This window comes from Acanthopagrus latus, chromosome 6 (assembly GCF_904848185.1).
Source record: "Acanthopagrus latus isolate v.2019 chromosome 6, fAcaLat1.1, whole genome shotgun sequence".
Lineage (NCBI taxonomy): Eukaryota > Metazoa > Chordata > Actinopteri > Spariformes > Sparidae > Acanthopagrus > Acanthopagrus latus.
This window is the reverse complement of record NC_051044.1, coordinates 8813749-8833842: the sequence shown is the minus strand read 5'-3', so window position 1 is coordinate 8833842 and position 20094 is coordinate 8813749. Positions and strand designations below refer to the sequence as shown.

Below are 20094 nucleotides of genomic sequence, written 5' to 3'. Positions count from 1 at the left end.
GATTTAGGTTATGTTTTATTGCTTATTATCTCATTATTGTATCCTGTAATCCGTCACCTCCGCTGTCTTCCTCTGGTTGGACATGTGACTCGTGTTTTATGTGCTTTTTCCGTGGTGGGATGCACAAATCCGATACACTGAATCAGTATTCATGGCCACACTAAGCTCATTAAGCGGATCAGGTGTTGGATAAGACGTGACCAATCCAGATTATATACAACTTCTTAGTGAGCATCAGTATGAAATTCATATTTTCTGCCGCTCATTACATTTATTTAGTCGTAGCAGGTCATTGTTTCAGTCTTTGGTTCCACAAGAGTCTCTCTCCGCAAGTTAACGTAAACTACAAAGGTAAAAAGATTTGCATTTGAAGGGAAAGGAGAGAAGTACTGTTGGGTCTGTACTCAATATGAGCAAATACTGGGAATTTATAGTGATCAGTCAACACTTTGTTGGAGATTAAATATTTTGTGACAACTGCAGCTTCACCACTGTAACAGTTTATAACTGTTACATAACTGTCTAACTGTTTATGAATGACACAATATGGTAGACAAAATAATCGATCTTACAGTTGGTAAACAGGATATGAACTGGCAAAGATTATGATGATGTGTTTGAGCATATAAGTAATTTATCAAGCAAAATTAATTAATATTCTGTAAGAATTGGCTGCTTTACTCTTGTTTAGATCATGATCATGTTTTGATCAACACTTGATGGGTATCTTCCTCTATTTTTAGATGGATAAGACAGTTAATAAAAAGAAATTCATTGAGTAATCTTTATCTAATCTTATCTTTCAACAGAATTATCTTTAAAAGAGTAGCAGATAATAAAAGATTATTAACATGTATCATGAAAATTATAGACGTCTCTACTCAAAAAATAGTAGAACTACAGAAGATACTTCATGTTATACCAGTGTGGAATAAGACCTTTAATTTATGTACGGGGGATGTTCATGGGTTAAACCAGTTTTCTATGAACTGTGACCCCTGAGGCGACACACTCCAAACCCACAAACAGGCCAGTTGCAATCAATTTCCTTAAACTGGCCTCGTTCCTATCACACTTGATCACGGCTGCCAGAATCAGTTCAAGCACCAAGCTTCTTAATAGAGCCAATAAACAAAGACTTCAACTGGGATTTATCGGTACTCTTTGGCACTGCATGGCCTGTCAGCAGCAGACTGCCAGTGAGATTATTGATTACATCGGTCGGCGATGGTATATGAACGCACGACGTCGGTTTATGCTCCAGACATACTTCACATTTACAGCCAAAAACAATACGTTCAGCTAATGTGCTCATAATTATAGGAGTCCCAGCGGGGGTGAAACGAAAAAACTCAGGGCTTTTACAGGGATCCATCTGTGATTTAGCACTGAGGATTGCCGATGTCTCTTCAAAGGCGTAGTATGTCTAATGAGGACGCGTGCTTTGAAGCCTGTCCTCGTGAAGCTTTCTGCTTTATTTGCTTTTGTTTGGATTTTGCGAAAAGATGAATTGGACTCCCATTAACATTAAAAAAGAAGTGAAGGGGAACCATACCTCATTGTTGGATGATTGGATTTGATTGTTATGGTTGGGTAATGGTAATAACCCCCTTACAATTACACTGTATGGCTGATGGAGGACGGCGGCCCGCTGCTCACAGCCTGCCCAGTGAACTACGCAGCACAACAAGATGAAACGCTTTGTAAAGAACATACAGCAGATGTGACGTGTCGTCTGTTTTGTCCCTCCTCGGAGAAAAAACATCTTTTTAATATTGTATGATTTCATTGTTATCAGGCAGAAATGAATACTAATTATTATTCTGACTGAGTTTGCTCTTCAACACTCTCTTGTGTTGTACATTATGTCTGTGAGCTAACACAGGATGTGTTTTTCACTGGGTCTTTTCCCACAGCTGTGCCCAGGCTCTCTCATCATCTCCACTGACCTGGATCATTACCTCAGTCAGGCCCTCACTGTGCTATCGGTAAATATTTCAATGCAATCTGATGCCGGGGAGGGTAAATGGTCCTGTAACAGAGTCATGTCAGGATGCTGCCGCTATCAGCGCCGATATGCGGCCGTGTTTTCATATCCGTCAAACCCTCGTGAGGGAGCTGGAAACAGGCCGCGGTTATGAAATAGTCAGCGTAGATAAAAATCATCGGACATAAACGTAGTGGATTGTAACAGTGACCAGTCTATCAAATGCGCTTTCACAGTCAGGATTCAGTCTTGTGCTGCCTGGACAACAGTACTGTGTTTCCATCAATACTCACATGTTACATTCTCAATTTATTCCGTTGCATCGTGTCGGACAGGAAAATAAATCCTGTGTTGAAGCTTTGTACGGATAAAATCTTTAATCACAGAATATGTGATACGCTGCAACACGGTTTTAAATCATGATGTGATAGATTTTGTGCAGATGCAATTGAAAATCATGGAAATGATGACCCTAGGTATATATAAAAAATATACTGCTGGTTGCTTTATGGCAAATGTAGGATCAGGTTTTTAGAGCTTGACATGTTTTAGGGATTGAAGTCTGGATATTTTTGCTTCTGCCTAGTCGGTCTTATTAGTCTCTTGAACATGGTTGTGCTAAGATAAATCACTTGAATACTCCTTTAAATGCTACCTGAGTATAAATGTTTGAGGGACCTGCTCTGCTCCCTGCTCTGTATATACATACTGTCAAATCACCAGACTCCTTCTCTGATGTAAGACTCTGTGTTTTAAAGGATAATTATGTCTGGTTGCAACTTTGATCTAGCCAGACATCATTTAAAACCACCACTAATGATTATGTTGTACTTGTACACACTCGCACTGTATCGACAGAGGATCACACAGGTAGTACACAACAGTTCAACTGTTGAGCGAGATCGTCTAGACCGCTTTATTTGGACATAATAGTCAAGTGAACACACTGGAAATGTCAATAAGGATCCTTTTAATTAACAGTACAGCAGGAACTGTTGATTGAACACTGAGGGGAGTTGGTGTAAAAAGTTTGATCATGATGTTGGTCAGTTTGGGTCATGATTTTACTTTTCCAAAAAAGTTTTGCTGATCTGTGTCTAAAACCTTAGTGATTGTCTCTTTTTTGAGGGATGCTGCCATGTTCCCTTGTCTAAACTACAGCTCTACCAATACAGAAAATGTATGGCTGTTATAAACACATTTTTGCAGCGATCTCTCAAATGTTTTTTATCAAACACTTGTGACAAAGATTTGTAAAGGAGGTTAACAGAATATGTTTTAGTATGTAATGATATCAGTGCACACCAGGCTGTTGGAGAGATACAGATTGAAGCCATGAAGGTGGCAGGGTCCGCCACACAAGTACATAAGTAAAAACAGACTGAATAAACAAACTGACCTTACAGGACAACACTATGTTTATTTACTTTGTGATGGAATAAAAAAATATCTGTCATTAAAGATCTTCCTTTTCTGATTCAAATTTCTTCCCCAGATACAAAGTGCTCCCCTTTGATGTATCTGAAAAGCCAATATTAATTAAAATTAAAGAAGATTAGACAGGCTTTGTGATATATTAGGAGTGCTGTAATCCGTACAACCTTCCTACAATCTAAAGCAGAGTGTTAATGATGCCGCTGTCATCCAGCTGATGCGCAGACAGTGTATCACAAGTGGCAGGAACATAATAAGACTCTACCTGAGGCTGCAGACGAGCATTTGGCCGGGCACATCATTAACGCCTGTTTATTTATGTGAAACTTGGGGTTTTGTTGGTGTCGGCTCTGCATGCGTGTGTCTTTCCATGCGTGAAAGTATGTAGGTGAAATAATTTTTGCATATTTGCATGCACGCTAGCGTACATGTGTGCTGTGTATGTTTTTCGCATCGAGTTTAGACTTTCCCTCCCATGGCAGGAAATGAAAGCCAAGTAAGTAAGATAACTTTAATCCTGCTTTGCATATCTTCCTACCAGTGTGTGTGTTTCTATAGAAGCATGTTAGTGTGTGTGTGTTTGTTTGTGTGTGTGTGTGTGTGTTTACATGTGGGGGTTCAGCTGTTTAGAGAGCAGTGTGTAGTGGGCAGCATGCTGTGAAAATTTAATCTCAAAGTGTTAATTTCACAGCCTTGGAATACGGGGAGCAAAATTCCCGTTACATCGAGTCGCTGGGATACCCTTCCTTTTTACAGTGGTCGTCATGGTTACCACCAGCATGCCAAAATACCATCAAAGTGATGCCACCATCTGTCTGCACGCCGATACTAGTTTCACTTGGAGAAATGTATGGAATACAATATTGTTGGGCAGCTGGACCTACAGGGCGGAGAACCGCTTGCTTTAGCTGTTTTTTTTTCACTTCATCTCTTTTTTTCTCCTCTTCCTCCTCCTCCTATTCAGTGAAAACAAAACAAGGACCACAAAATATTGAACAGCCCAGAAGAGCAATATATACTGTGAGGCTTTATGAGTTTGGTATCTATCACTTTAACGTCTCAGGGCGAGTGAAACTATTGTGGGCATCGTAGCAAATTGATACGCAGGGCTGCTTTGTGTTAGTATCGAATTTTTCAGTCTGCCAGTCGTCCAATGAAATATCTCAACATCTGTTTGATGGATTGGCACAACACTGTGTACACACACTCACGGTCACACATGATGTATCCTAATGACTTCAGTGATCCTCTGACTTTTTCTCTAGCGGCACCAGGAGGGTGACATTTGAGTTAAATGTCTCCACAACTGTTGGATCGATTGCCAAAATTCTAAATGCTCCAAAACTTTAGTTTATCAGTGACATCCCCACCAGCCTCAGCTGTACTTAGTGTTATGTGCTAAATTGCAATGTTAACATGCTGTAATTAAAGGAGCAGTTTGTATTGAAAGATATTGTTTGGATAGATATAATAGCTTCCTAAATATGCCAGATTGTTTTATTTTCATCATGTTCCATGCAATATTCTCTGACAAATTAATGAAAATGTTGAAAAACAACCTGTCTTGCACAGTTAAAGTAGTGAAAAGTAATTCCTAGTCCATCCCTTTACCTGGATCCACACCAAAAGTTGAAAGGTAAAGTTCCAACCTCAATCCAAGTTTCACAGAAGTCTGAGTAGTTTTTGTGTAATCCATCTGACAAACCAACCAACGAACAAATGGACGGGGGGAAACATAAGCTCCTAAATAAATTCACAGCATTTCAAGACAGGAAATATCCTCACATTTATTTACAGGAAAATACAACTGCACACCTCCTGAATTCACTGCATCTGCAGGAAAACTCCTTTTTTTTTAAATTAGTTTTTAGAGAAACTCAACTTAAGGCCACAGGCTTCACGGCTCATTACCCACCGATGGCTCGCTGCAGCCAAGGAAAGCTAGCAGCGAAAAGTAGTTGTTGGTTACTCTGCTGATATCCTGCCCTCTAAATTTTTCTCGCCACCTTCACATTCTGGCCATATTTTACGACAGCTTTAAGCCATGCCATCATGCAGAACTGAGGAGGTTAACATGGAAAACATATCTAATGCTAAACATCAGCAATATTGTTATGTGAATGTTAGCATGCTGGTGTTAGCGTTTATCTCAGAGCACAGCCCCGGAGCACTGCTAGCTTAGCTGTAGACTCTATGGTTCATAATTAGCTGGGTTAGCCACGAACAGACGCTCCCCTTCAAGTACTTTTACATCTAGTTTTTTATTAGTTTTTATCTTCAAAACTAGCCACTTTTTCCAACGCTGTTGAATTGTTCAATATACAAAATAGGCCTACTATAATTAAACTGTGTGGCTGTGAGCCAAATGACAAGTAGATGCAGTATTTAGTATTTAAGAGGATAAATCTCTACTTAGCACCCAAAACTTCTAGTTACAGCAGAATCCATCCTAACATATTTAAAGACGGATTTCAAGATATTTTTAAGCCTGACCTTGATACATAATGTATGTCTTTGTGTACATCCCTCACAGTTGACACACACTGTGTATTCTTCACAAGAGCTTTCCTAGAAAGGTCAGTGTGCCTCCGGGGGAACTTTACTCCAGAATGCATAATTTTCCAGATAAATGGCAGTTTGACAGTGTTCGCCAGCACGGTAAGTGTGTAACCATCAACATCACTGACAATGCCAAGACTTAAACTAACACATCGGTCAGACTCTCTTCATCTCTGTTAACATGCAAAACCTCCTACATCTTAATAGATATCTCCTCAATGACTGAATCACATGACAAGACAAGACTTGGAGGCATTCGGTGAATCGGTGACAACATCAGATTGTCAGCAAAACAAGAGAAGTGAACAGCGGCCGAGAAGACTGGAATTAAATAAGCATATGCCTGGTGTTTATTGCGATAACCAGTTTTTAAATGAGTTCTTGCTCCTCTCCATCCTGGTGATTCCTTCTGCTGCCTGTCACATTCCCCAATGAGCCGCTCTGCCATCTCTCACTGAGATCTGGCAGTGAGACGCACGCAGCACCAGTCAGGAGTTGCATTAGTCAGCCCATCTGCTCCTTACAAACTGTGGTTCGCACTTCAAAGATGTCTCTCGCGCCGGCTACTGTAGGGAGGTGCGAGCCTGATAATTTGCAGAGATGATAGAACAGGGGTGCTGTTTCTGAGTCGTGTTTGAGAAAAGAAGTTGGAGGAAAAAAAAAACATTTGGTTTAATTTTTCCTCCACAGCTGCAGTGAAATCCTGAAGACAAACGAATACTACATACTGCATATGTCAAAACCTGTCTCGCTGTTATTGTGACAGATATTATGATTTCAATATGGTTGATTAGTGGGAAGGAGCATTTCTTGCATCATGATTTTCAATTTCACTGAAAAGACAATTAAAATCATGATGATGAGACATTTGTTGGGGTTTTCTCATTTCTGTTGTAGGGCTGTTACAATGTCAGACCTTCACCACAAGATTATTGTGAACGAAAGAATTCAAAATGACAATGTAACAGTATATAGAAATTTGAAGAAAAGAAATATGCTAGCAGTGAAATCTTTCCAACTATTTTGCGTGCTTTCCATTTTTCTTTGCAAATAAATTACCTTACATATGTGATCGTACAGTGGAGAAGTGGAGAGAGATTCTGTTACCATGCAAAAAGAACAATTGCACTCAATTACTAATGAAAAGGCAGCCAGATGAACTTAAGAAACTAAAGATTTACAAGGCCTTAGATCTTCACAGGACGATAGTATCCTATGTCTTAGATTAATTGACATCAGAATTAGTTTTTTTTTTAATAACTCGCAATATCGTGACATCTGTAATTCCCAAGATTGTCGACCAGGGCATCTCTGCAGCACGTAATGCTGTTGTGTCACACATCTTACATTTGTCAGAAAAAAATGGCCGCTTCTTGTGATTTGGGTATCGACCTTATTGGCCATATTATGATTTTGATTAATAGTTTAGCACTACCTGGAGAGTGTTTTCTGCAATTCTGGAGTCATTTCGTGGGTCAATTATGAGTCATGTAACTGATTAGTGAGTTTACAGTAAGTAATCTGTTTTTGATAATTTATTAATTTAAGCTTTCACTTGTTGTGCGTTATTGGTTGAACAAACACTGTGAAACTGTGATGTGTTTCTGTCACTGTAACACTTATTATTACTTTTTTTTAAATAACTGTATATTAATTAAAATTTAGTTGCAGCCCTGATCACAGTTTCCTCAGCAGTCAAAGAACAAATTGATGGTAGTGACCGATCATCTCCTTGTTGTTTTTTTTGTAGTTTGAAGTCTGTCGTATTTACACACGTGCGGTTTAACTTCATGAAATCTGGAAACCGATCTCTGGATGAACATTAATGAGCTTTTTCACACCATTCATGGGAGGATTTTCATGATTATCCCAACAATGTAAATTCTCGTTTTTCTCTTTGTTTTTTTTAATCACAATCCAGGATAAAATCTTTTATTGTCCCCGTCCCCATATACGAGTCATTAATCCCTGAATAGATTTTGTGGATGTGGTGATTAAAGCTCATTGTTATTCAGGTTTTAAAAAATCTCATTCTAATTCTCGATCAGATAAAATCACAGCAGATAAACAAGATGTGTACGGGAGTGAATCCCAGAGGCCCTGTAATCCTCTCTTGATTTATTCAACACCATCTCTTCCTCCCCATCAACGTTTAGATGAAATATACAGCTGAACTCAATCAATTAAGGGGACTCTATTAGCACCCAGGTCCAATCATGTGGTCTCTCTGCTCCTGGAAACCCTCAGGTCAGAAATCAAGAAGTGCTCCAAAGCTCGGGGGGGTCTTTCCACGTAGCCCCACCAATCTAATACTGTGACAGCATGTCATGCAGGGTCCAGGGATCTCGCTCCCCCCAGGGATCTCTAATCCAGGAGGCTGGATACTTTCCCAACATACGCCCTCCTCCTCGCCAACGACCTTCACATTTCACTGCAGGGATGCCGTTCGGAATAACAACGACACATGTACCACGTCACATGTGGCGCTGTAATTCCTGATACGTGCATCACATCCTGGCACTCCCCCCGAGGAGAGTGCGCCCCTCGCCTGTGTTTATACCTCAAATGCCAGTTCGGACCCACCTTGAGTTGACAGGACCCTGAAAAAAAATTCATATTTGATGCCGCCTGTGTTGTTAAAGGTCAGATGATGCTAATAAGAATTTATTATTCAGTTATGGGATTTGCGTTTCAGTACAAAGGTTTTTGGTCTCTGTCTACATCTGCCAGAAATGGCTTGTCCTAGAAATTCTTGCATTGTCTGGCCTGTGTGTGTGTGTGTGTGTGTCTGTGTGTGTGTGTGAGAGATACATGCAAACATAATTACGCACTATATATAGCAGCCTAAGTATGTGCTGTTAAGTGGCATGCCTGTGCTGTCTGTGTTTGTTTTGTGTGTTTGTTTTTTGGGACGCAACCGTAACATTAAGGCACAGAAGTTGATGAGATTCTGAGTTTAATTCCCTCGCCGTCCCTCCATGTGTGTCACGCTTATTTTATGCATCGCTGTGGCAGCAGCTGCTCGCATCTCCTTGGTGGGGAAAGTAACTGAAGCACACAGCATGTCAAATCCAGAAATCTTAGCATCAACAGAACAAATACTGTGACCCATAAACATTAAGCCACGATTTAGCCCCCTTAAACAACCCAGAAATGATATTTATATACTATTCATTTACAACAGTGGATACAATATGACTGAAACAATTCATTGTTTTACATCAACTATTTGCTGTGAGCAACTAGAGCACTTTTTTTTCTTTTTTTTTTTATTTTTAAAGCCACACATGTTGCAGAGCTTTGCTGGTCTGTTGATCAGAAATAGCTCAACTATGATGGACTGGCATGAAATTTGGTGTTAATATTTGTTTTCTCTAACCGAATGACTCTGAATCTTGATTCCTGAGTTTGGTGATCTTCTGATTTTTTTTTTTTTTTTTCCTTCAGTGCCACAAAGTGCACCATGAAGTGATGATTTTCAAATGACTCTGGTGAGTCTGTATCATTTAATTCTGTGCAGCCCTTCTGAAACTTGAGAGTGATCAGTCTTTTAATCAAACTCTTATCAACACAGGCGACTCAGATGTGTCATCAACGTGACATATATTCTGACGTTGCGTCGATATCCACACAGCTGTCCCGAGGTCAATATCCAGGTCAGAAACATGTATTGTGAATGTGATGCAACATGTTTTGTGCAAATATCAATATGGTTCATATACACATACAAATGGGAACATGTCAGTGGTGTGCAGAAATGTTCACTGCCAGCATTTTATCCTGATGCCTGACTGGATGAAGCCCAAAAGTCCTGCACTTTGTTTTGGTTTATAGCGAGTGTACACTCTCCAGAGGAAGGTGGAACTTCTTCACTGGAAAACAAACAACGTCGCCAGTGCACAAATAGCGCATGTAATCTGGCAGAACAGATCAGTATGCAGGAGATGTGGTTACCTTTTTTATTATCCAGTAGATTGATTGTTGTTTATTAATTGCCTTGAGTTGATTAAACCGATTTCTTTCCACCACGGTTCTGTAATTTCCAAGCTATTGACTTAAAGAGAATTCAGCAGTTCCAACACTCCTCCTAAACTCCTCGCCTGGCTGCTTGGATCGATTATCAGGACAAACGGTTAGATGAAGGCGATTATTAATTGCCTTGGGTTGATTGGATCGAATTCGTCAGCAAAGTTTCGGTATTTTACAAGCTATCGACTGAAAGAGAAATCAGCGGTTACAGCGGCTGTTTAACCTCTCGCCCGGCTGCTTCGAACAGTGGCAAGAAAAGTGTTGTTGCATTATTTATGACCTTGGCCTTCACCTTGACTCATGGCAGCTGTGGCAGCGGATAGTGTGAGTGTGTAATGATCCTGCGCTGGCAGGGACGACAGCCAATGCATGACCGATCGATAGACGCTGGTCCCCCTCTCTCTGCCTGTATTGATCAGTCAGTCTGTGTGTGTGTGTGTGTGTGTGTGTGTGTGTGTGTGTGTGTGCCTACAAGCCAGACTAAACAGAATGAAAACAGCCTTGCTCCTCGCTGCTCAAAGAGCAGGCCAAGCATTGTCACTTTTGATGGAAACCAGCCCTCTTTTTCCCGCTCCAGCACGATGTTCAAGAATGAAAAATGCAGTTAGGATCTTTTGGAAAGGGGATTATTATATATCAACTGCCCTCGTCTCCCTTCAGCCCAGACGCACGATGTCATTTGTAACGTCGCTTAAAATTAAAGCTTCTGCCAGAGTTAATAAGTAATTTTTTAACTTCCCAGACCGATAAAAAGTCTATCTTTAGCTGCCTTCAGCTCCAGAGGTTTGGATACATAATAGGGCTGCTTTATCCTCAGCAGGCAGCCAGCAGAGCGGGTGAGAAAGTGGACTGCAGGACCTTGTGGAATAAAAACTCTATTAAGCATTTATGAATGCTTGTGAGATTGGACGTAGGGATGTGTACAATAAGGTCGGTCTCATGGGAATGTCTTTGGCTTGTGTTTGCAAAGGCTATAAATCACCTGTAGTGTGGCGACTCTTCAGTAAACAATAGGTTTGGTGTCACGTCTGATTCCCCGGCTCGAGCGCAGTGATGGTATCTGCATGGGAATTACATTATAACAGGGGCAGCGCTGGGATTTTTCTATCTCTCTGTTCAACCCACAGGAGGCATTCAGTCTCAGAACAATGTAATCGGGGGGGAAAGCACTTTCGCCGTCTGTAGAAGACTCCGTCTGCAGCTCCAGTCATCAATTATTATTATCATCCCTGACCCTCGTACCAGTCAGAGGTTCATCTGAGCTGCCGCGAATCAAAACAGAATCAGGACCCGGGACTGATTCATTCCATCAGTCTGTGTTTACAAGCACAAACGGCGCTGACACGACCCCGGAGGTATTAAAATGCAATTCATTTCCATCTATTAAGTTTGAACTGGAGAGTGATTTGGATAGAATACACAAAGAAGGAGCTGGAGGTGTGATAATGAATGTTTTCTTATTAAATGAAAGCGTCTCTCCCGCCCTGGGTCCAAACCTTCATATCCGTCCCTTAATTGAGCTCATTCTTTGGTGTTTTTTGTTGAGCGTCCTTGTAGTCGACAGGCACAAGAAAGAGAACCTCAGCGAGCGTGCTTCTCATCCCGATATGTAACGTGTTGGTTTCCTCAGCGGGAACGTGAAAAAAATAGTCTCTGGTCGACTCGCTCCTGCACGAGTTGGACCGGAAATTATATAACTTCTTCAACTTAACTCCTTTTTTTTTCCTCTTTTTACAAAACACTTTATGTTTTGTTGCCATGGAGACCAAGAACCCAGACAAAACTTACCGGGTGCCTACTGAGATGCAACTACTGGGAGGTTGTTAATAGCAGCATGATTTGTCTCGCTGCAGAGGACGTTTTATCAGATTTATGCAGAGGGAGCGGACGAGCAGGTGTTGGCCGTGTTGTGTTGACAGCGATTGGAAAGAAAACGACCGTCATCTGAAAAATTTACCAGACAACTTGAATATGAGTAGAGCAACATGCATCTATGCGTGTGCGACCACTTCACTGCACAGTGTCAGTCACTTGAAATTGAACGCAGCACGCGGTCGATGTCGGTATTGACAGTCCTGTCTTTAACCCTAAGATTAACATTCCCTGTATTTACTGTCCTGCACCGAGATAGAAAAAACAACAACTTTATTTATATTCAATATATGTCCTCCAATTTATGCTGATTTCTTTTGGCAGGGTGGTTAAGAGAAGCTTTATTGTAGCACATTTTGTTTGCCAAGCTCAGGAGAGAGGGAAGAGTATTTTGATTAAAAGCAAGCTGCAAATTAATCTGTAGTTTTGTGATGAAATCAAATGTAATCAAGTCTTCAAAAGCTGCAACTGTATTTTTGGTTGTCTTGTCAACCCATGAGGGTCAGGCACTTTGTTTGAGATGAAAATGCAGGAAAAAGAAGAATATTCATCTGTATTTTACATACTATGATAGCACAATATTTGTCTCCAAAATGTAGTGGGGTAGCAGTTTTAACTGGATGATCTGCTATCGTTCTCTGTCCCCTGTCGTATAAGAACACTGCGGTGCTTTTTCACTCTAGACTGTTTTTTAATTGTGCGTCACAGCTGAGGGATTGCAGCTTTGTATTCACCTTTAGGACTACGAAGAGGTAGAGTTTCATCGTGTGTGGAAAATAACAAGAAGCTCGGACCTGGTTGAGGAAGGAAAGGTCACGGTACCTCTGGGCTGCGAAGTGGAAACAAGACTGACTGAAAACTGGAGTGAGAAGTTATCACAGCAAGGCGAAATGACTGAGGAGTATTTCTGATGGCTTTCAATGTGACTTGACAGAAAATGAATGACTTGAGACTCGACTTAGACTTCACCGTTAAAGTCTTGTGACTTGGCCTTTATGTTTTCAGTTTAGTTTGCTTTTCAGTGTGGCTGTGAGTATTTCATAGTTTGAAACTATAAAAGAAAGGAGTCTTTTACGAAGAAACTGAGAATTAGATAAGCTTTTATAAAGAGATGTATGTTTTGTTTGATTAATTGTTCATTTTGAACAAGCTGGATAAATTGTCAGACAGCATTAACTGGCAGGTAATAATACCTTGTGTTTTCTCTTAATAAAGACTGAAGATAAGTCTGAAGTATCCTGTGGGGAGGAAACGTGACTCGTCTTGCTCGGTAAAAAATGACTTGGAGCTTCGCTTGAGACTGGCGCCGAGGGACTTGAGTCACATGTCTGGCTCTCACACATATTTAACCCCAGCGATAATAAGTCATAAACATTTTTTATATGATTAATATATTCATTCTCAGTTTGCAAATGACATTAAATCAGATATAACAGCATGTCCCTGTTAAATGACGCACAGCAAACACTTTTCACCCTGTCCTCCCTCCCAACACCTCGCCTCTGTCAACTTAATAATCATAGAGAAAACATTTTGAAATAAATGATCATCAGAATAAACTGTACAGTGTGTATACCTGTCAACTGTAAACATTTTGAAGTTCATAAAAAGTCATCTTTTTTTTGAGTTTCACAGTGTTTTTTAATGAATCTGAACAACTGCGTGATTATGAAAACACTGTCGTCAACACTGTGGCGATAACAGCATTCAGCACGTCTTAGGTTAGATTTTGTTTCAGCACATTTTCTCGTGTGTGTGTTTGTGTGTGTGTGTGTGCGTCATACTTCCCTGACTGTGTAATTCAAGATATATTTAGTCGATGTTTTCACTTAAGTCTCAGGGACAGGGCCACTGAAATCCTGTCCTCAGTATTATGCCTGAGAGTCTGAGACATCCTGAGGAGGAGTCGACACGGCGATTATAATAAAAACTAAATGTGTTTTTGTTAAGCTTTGCTGATTTGTAGTAGTGTAAATAGCACTCGGATCAATGTATAGTGAGAGAAATGTACAGTATCTTTAATTGAAGAGTAACTTTTCATCTTACAAGAACAATTAAAGTACAATTATGCTCCAATTCAAGAATAACAGTGCAGTTAAGTGGAATTTAGCACCTCTGTGACTGACGGGTTGAGAAGCGAGCGTGAAGATAAATCCTCTCCTCTAGTCTGGTGTTTATTCCTCCAGAAACTCTGGACTCTGTTAACATGTTTATTTTTTTAAAGTTTGCCATTTTAACACAGCAACTGTTACAGAGATTGGCTCGTTTCAGATGGCCATTTGAGGAACTGCAGTTTTTGTTTGGCTTCACTTTTCAGAAGCGGAGGTTGTTACTTGGATCGATATGTGGTACCTTCAGGTCTTTTGTTTAAAGCTGCTGTAAGCTTTGTCCTTGTTTTAGCGAACATCCTGTTTTTGTTACAGTTAGCAATCCCCTCCCTCGTCTCTACATCACCACGGAGGCAGCTCTCTTTGCCTCTTTCTTTTCTATAAGAGTCTTTCCTCAACTCTGGTGTTTATTCCACCAGAAGCTCCAGGCTCTGCCCACTCCAGAGCTTCCTCAGCAGATTATGCATAACTTTAATCCTCATTATAATCTAAACAAGTGAGTCATATAAAAATCCCCCACCCCCGTACAGTAGCCATGTACCAGACTAAAATCATGTTTGTTTCTGTTGTTAGGCTTTTTAAACGTTGGGCTGTTACAGGGATTGACTCGCTTATGGAGCCAGCATCAACTGAACATCTGATGAACTGCATTTTTATATGTACAAGCAGTCAATGGGAGCGCTGGAACTAAGGATGTTGCATTAAATCTGGACATTCATCCACCATTCATTCAAAAGAAATGAGTCCATGCCTGGCGCTCTTCCTGGGGTCTTGGCTGTGACTGGTAGCTGGTGTAGATACAAAACATCTCTGTCCTGTCCTGATTGGATGAAGTCAGCAGGGAAAGCGAAACCATTTATTTCCTCTTTTGTGGTTACTACTGGAATAAAGAGCTATTTAACACTCGATTTAATAAGAAAATAATCCTCACAGCTTTTAACTAATTGATTCCAGTTTAATGGTTTTTCTCTGCTAGTAATGACGCAGTTAAGTGAAAGTAAAGTTGTGGGATTTGCTTTTTTTCGGTCTTGATATTTTTAACCACAGGCTTACAAAATCCATTACTTCTTCTTTTCCTTCCTTTTTTTTTATTCCACTACAGAAGTCTGCCTTTCTGTTTATAAACAGAGCGGGAGGTTTTCCCATGCCCTAGAACTAATTTTTTTTCAGACAGCGCAAAAGAGGTCAATAAGTCTGTTAGATCAGTGTCATCCGCTTTAAGAGGATTTTCTGAGTATGTTTTATAGTCGAGTACTACATGTCGCCATATATGGACTAAAGAGGGGATCAGCTCTTCCTTTGGCTATGACATGTTGAAATTAAAAACCCAGGCTGACACAATGGGGAAAAAATATATATATATAAAAAGAGCAGATTGTGCATCAGGCTTTGAATCCCATTTGAACTCATTAACCTCGTGCACTTGCTCCTATAACCAGGGACGGTGACAGACGCCTTTGATGAAGCCTGTCAGTATGAATTAGAAACAACACTGGTTTTTGCATTTTCGTCATTAATCACAGCTGTTCGAAGAGGCAAACGCTTCTTTGAGGCGATCCTGTCACCACATGGCTTTTTTTTTTTTTTTTTTTTTTTGTCGAGTGGAAATGAGGTGACTGATCCCGCGGAGGCTTCTGTGTTCTGATAACAACATCCGGCTAAGGAGCATCTTCAGACGAACACACACACGATGAAGTGTGCACACAACAAAGAGCAGCAGCAGCAGCAGATCCTCATTTGCAAGAAATGGGAGAGCGCGTTGATTGACAAACTGGTGCACGCTTGTTTTCAGCACCATGGAGAGCAACGACAAAAGAAAAACAAAAACCAAGAGGTTGCAACTACATGTTCTGTTGCTTGCTCCTCCTGTTTGGACAGAGAACGTGTTGACTTTCTCAGCAGCTCAGAAATAAGATTATTTCAGCTCATTTTCTGTTGGGAAAAGTGGAGCAATGACTGGTGACAGAGGTGTTTTTTGCAGACGTTTAGACACTAAAGATCCTGGATGTCTTGTTTTCTGTTCTTCTCGTCTTTTATCCATAAATGTGCAGTTTGAATTTTTTGAAAAGAAATTGTAATCAAAAGAGAAAGGTCTCCATTTTATGTCTAAACAAACTGATGTTAAAGGACAACACAATTTCATACAGTTTTACTTTGTTTATATGTGGCGGACCCCGCCACCTTTTCTGGATCCAAACAGTGTTCCGGTAACCTCATTTTCCTCTGAGAACAGCTTGTTTATCCACTTGTGGAATAAAACGACATTTCCGAGTTTGTTTTCTAAGATTGAATTTCTTCTCCAGAACCACACAGTGCCCCTTTAAGTTAACTCCATATGATTTGGATCGGGGCCGCGCTTCATTAAGATCTGTGCAAACTCTCAGAGAAATCATCTAACAGGTGTGGGTTCATTATCCTCAAGTGTTTTTTTTTTTTTTTTTTCTTGTTTTTTTTTTTTTTGTTCCACAAAGGTCTGTGCTCGACATTAAGTGTCAAGTTAATTTCCGACTGGGCGGGTTGTGGACGTATGTCGGACATATGCGCGCCGTGGGCGGGTGTCGACGTGTTTGTAGAAAAAAAAAGAGCGAGAAAGGCAGAAGGGAGAGCAGCGCTTCAGCGCGTGGATGCGCGCAGAGGGGTGATGGTTAGAAGAGATGTGAGTGGCGTCGGCCTCAGCTCTCCAGAGCTGTAGGCTTTGGCAGGGAGAGGCGTGGCGCACTCTGCCCCCCAAGACCGAAAACCACCTGTATGGATGACCAGACCTACAGTGTGAACCAGCAGCCCTCGTCCGCCAGGCAAAGGGGCAGGAACGCGACTGACAGCCGGGGTTATGCCGAGGTGCAGGAGGGCGTCATGACGGTGGAAAACATGCTGGAGGAGTCCGCCGTGCTCTCGGCGCCTCACCTGTCGGTGGATCGATACGAGCTCGGCCGCCAGGGATGCTGCGAGCGGGTGGTGATCAACATCTCGGGCTTGCGCTTCGAGACGCAGCTCAAAACTTTCAACCAGTTCCCAGAGACGCTGCTGGGGGACCCGAGGAAAAGGATGCGCTACTTTGACCCACTGAGGAACGAGTACTTCTTTGACAGGAACAGACCCAGCTTTGATGCCATCCTGTACTACTACCAGTCAGGGGGGCGCATCCGGAGACCCGTTAACGTGCCCATTGATATTTTCTCCGAGGAGATCCGGTTTTATCAACTCGGAGAGGAGGCCATGGAGAAATTCCGCGATGATGAGGGGTTTATAAAAGAAGAGGAGCGCATCCTGCCCAAACATGAGTTCCAGAAGCAGGTTTGGCTTCTGTTTGAGTACCCTGAGAGCTCCGGGCCGGCGAGGGGAATAGCCATCGTCTCAGTGCTTGTTATTTTGATTTCTATTGTTATTTTTTGCATGGAGACTCTGCCCGAGTTTCGGGACGACAGGGAAGCCACAGTGGCTCCGCCGGTGAACGGCACCGCGCCACATGCGCACAGCCCCTTCACAGACCCCTTCTTTGTCATAGAGACTCTGTGCATCATCTGGTTCTCCTTCGAGCTGCTGGTCAGGTTCTTCGCCTGTCCAAGCAAAACTACCTTCTCCAAAAACATCATGAATATCATTGACATCGTCGCCATCATCCCCTACTTTATCACTTTGGGGACCGAGCTGGCCGAGAGGGAGACCAACAGCAGCCAGCAGGCGATGTCCCTCGCCATCCTGAGGGTGATCAGGCTGGTGAGGGTCTTTCGCATTTTTAAGCTGTCACGACACTCAAAGGGACTTCAGATACTTGGACAGACCCTCAAGGCCAGCATGAGGGAGCTCGGCTTGCTCATATTTTTCCTTTTCATCGGAGTTATTCTCTTCTCCAGCGCGGTTTACTTTGCAGAAGCGGACGACCCCCGGTCCAGTTTCACCAGCATCCCAGATGCGTTTTGGTGGGCAGTGGTCACCATGACCACGGTCGGATACGGAGACATGCATCCGGTGACCATAGGTGGGAAAATAGTGGGGTCGCTGTGCGCAATAGCAGGCGTGCTGACCATTGCCTTACCCGTGCCAGTGATTGTGTCCAATTTCAACTACTTCTACCACAGGGAGACGGACGGGGAGGAGACCCCACAGTACGTGCACACGGGCAGCTGCGAGCACCTCCCCTCGGAGGAGCTGAGGAGGTCGTGCAGCTCCTCGTCCCTCAGCAAGTCCGAGTACATGGTGATCGAGGAGGGCATCAACAGCGCGTTCAAGCAGCCCAACTTCACCACCGAGAACAACCAGAACTGCGTGAACATCAAAAAGATCTTCACGGACGTGTAAATGAACTCCAGAGCGGATCATGAGTGGAGCATGAAGACATAGTAGCTATGATATTATTTTTGATATATAGCCAATCGTAAACGTGTCAGTCCATATCCGTGGACGAGCGCTGCGTAAATGTCCGTCTTAACAAGTCACTGACGCAACAGGGGAACGTGACTCTGGTTCTCTGTGTGTTTTGAGTATTTCTCAGAGATGAAGAAGTATTAATGAGGAAAAAAAAATTGCATTTAAAGTCCTGGCTTGTTAAAACAGACATTCTCGCAGGGTGGAGCGCCACTCGATGCCCACATATCTTGATGTTTAATGCGAAAGTTGTTGATGATTGGGAAACACGTGTAGCGTAGTCGACTGTACTGCATCTACCCGCCGACGTCTTTGTGCTTCGTGGAGAGAAAAAAAAAACAGTTTCATTGTCCAGTAATGTAATGAATAGACTATGGTAATCTATATAGCCGAATGCCTGTTTTTAGGTTATATTCAATATCATAACCTGTCGAGATGTTGGACTCTGAGTTCTTGTTCAGATTAATATTCAGGTAATAGCACGCTGAGTGGTGTAGATGGAACACGCTTATCATGAACCTATGAGTCGAGCTTTTTTTTTTCGTAAAATTGTATTTTTATTCAGAACTGCCTATATAGCCTATATTAAATAAAACGGAAATACAACAAAAACAAAAATGGCATCATAACCTTCGGCTTAAACATCACACATCATTTACTAATTGTGTGTGTGTTTGTGTGTGTGTGACATGAAACGTGTGATAATTGTGTGTGTGTGTGTGTGTGTGAGGTTCGATGACGACAGGAGGAAAGGGGGGCAGCACGTGCACAGCGTTGCCAGCACTTCCCGCTTCCCTCGGATGCAGTCTCCATGACGACGGTGGTTTCCTCGGTAACCCCCCTTCAGATGTTGCGATGGCATTGTGTTGCTTTCTCACAAAGACTTTCCAACCACCCTCACCTGCGTGTGTGTGTTTGTTTGTGTCTGAAGAAGGTGAGAGGTCAACACTGCAGCTGCATGTTTTTAATATTAACAAATGTCCATGAGTTTAATAATCAATCCTTCAAAAGTGGTTAAACTCATATCACTCCGCACTATTAGTCCACAAGGCAAAGTTAATCTTCAGGCAGCTGGATGGCAGACGCGTAGAAATATGGTTTTAAAAATAATGAAAAGCTGCCGCAGCCTCACTTTTGTTCCACTAAGACCGCCTGAGCCGCTCTGGTTTTCAGAAGTCAGCCCCTTTTCTTTGAGTTGGCATGCCAACTAGGCCTGACGTCAGATACCTTTCATCCCCTCCAGCAGACACCCGCATGTGTTGCTTTCAGCACAAAGTGGCTCAGAGCGCCAGTGCCGCAAACAAACAGTGGAACCCAAAAGACCCTACTGAGAAATTAAAGGGGCTCCATGTACTTTTGTAGAAGAGATTCAAACTCAAACCAAAATAAGGTCCCAGAAAACTATTTGTTTATATTTGGCGGACCCTGCCACCATTCTAGCTTTAAAGTAAATATCATGAAATTGTGTTTTCCTTTTAAAAGGTCATATTGCGCTTTTTGAGTTTCTGCCTGCCCTTTTATTACATTATGTAGCATTTCTGTGCACGTAAAAGTGAAAAAAATCTTAAGTCCATGCCAGAGGGAGTTACCTTCTCCTACAGAAAACACTGCTCCTGCAGTCTGAAACACCTGGTTTGAAGTCAAGCCATTACTTTTATGATGTGCATCACTATGTAACAGGTGTTATATAAATATACATTTTTATACATTTATTATTAAATATATACACTCCAGTCAGCG

At 41.9% G+C, this 20094-nt stretch overlaps 2 protein-coding genes across 6 annotated transcripts in view; both read left to right on the top strand.

Moving 5' to 3' along the window:
- LOC119021502 (potassium voltage-gated channel subfamily A member 2) overlaps positions 1 to 20094 on the top strand; it is a 78291-nt gene that overhangs the window by 41395 nt on the left and 16802 nt on the right. The window contains exon 3 of one of the 4 annotated variants that reach the window (XR_005075616.1): positions 13097 to 13449. The exons of the other annotated variants lie outside the window; for them this stretch is intronic. The gene's annotated coding sequence lies outside the window, so the exon portion shown is untranslated. Of the gene's footprint in view, positions 1 to 13096; positions 13450 to 20094 lie in introns of those variants that run through there. 4 annotated transcript variants of the gene reach the window in all.
- On the top strand, positions 16527 to 18946 carry LOC119021501 (potassium voltage-gated channel subfamily A member 3-like). 2 transcript variants are annotated; one of them, XM_037101826.1, is made up of 2 exons: positions 16527 to 17968; positions 18069 to 18262. In XM_037101826.1, exons 1-2 carry the CDS (start codon positions 16738 to 16740, stop codon positions 18140 to 18142), a joined length of 1305 nt encoding a protein of 434 aa, XP_036957721.1. In that variant the 5' UTR covers positions 16527 to 16737; the 3' UTR covers positions 18143 to 18262. The 2 variants fall into 2 exon arrangements, with proteins under 2 accessions (XP_036957721.1, XP_036957720.1); XM_037101825.1 differs by having other exon boundaries at positions 16527 to 18946.

Bases quoted from the DNA above. Each gene is read 5' to 3' on its own strand.
- LOC119021501 (XM_037101825.1), top strand. From the start codon at position 16,738: ATGGATGACCAGACCTACAGTGTGAACCAGCAGCCCTCGTCCGCCAGG.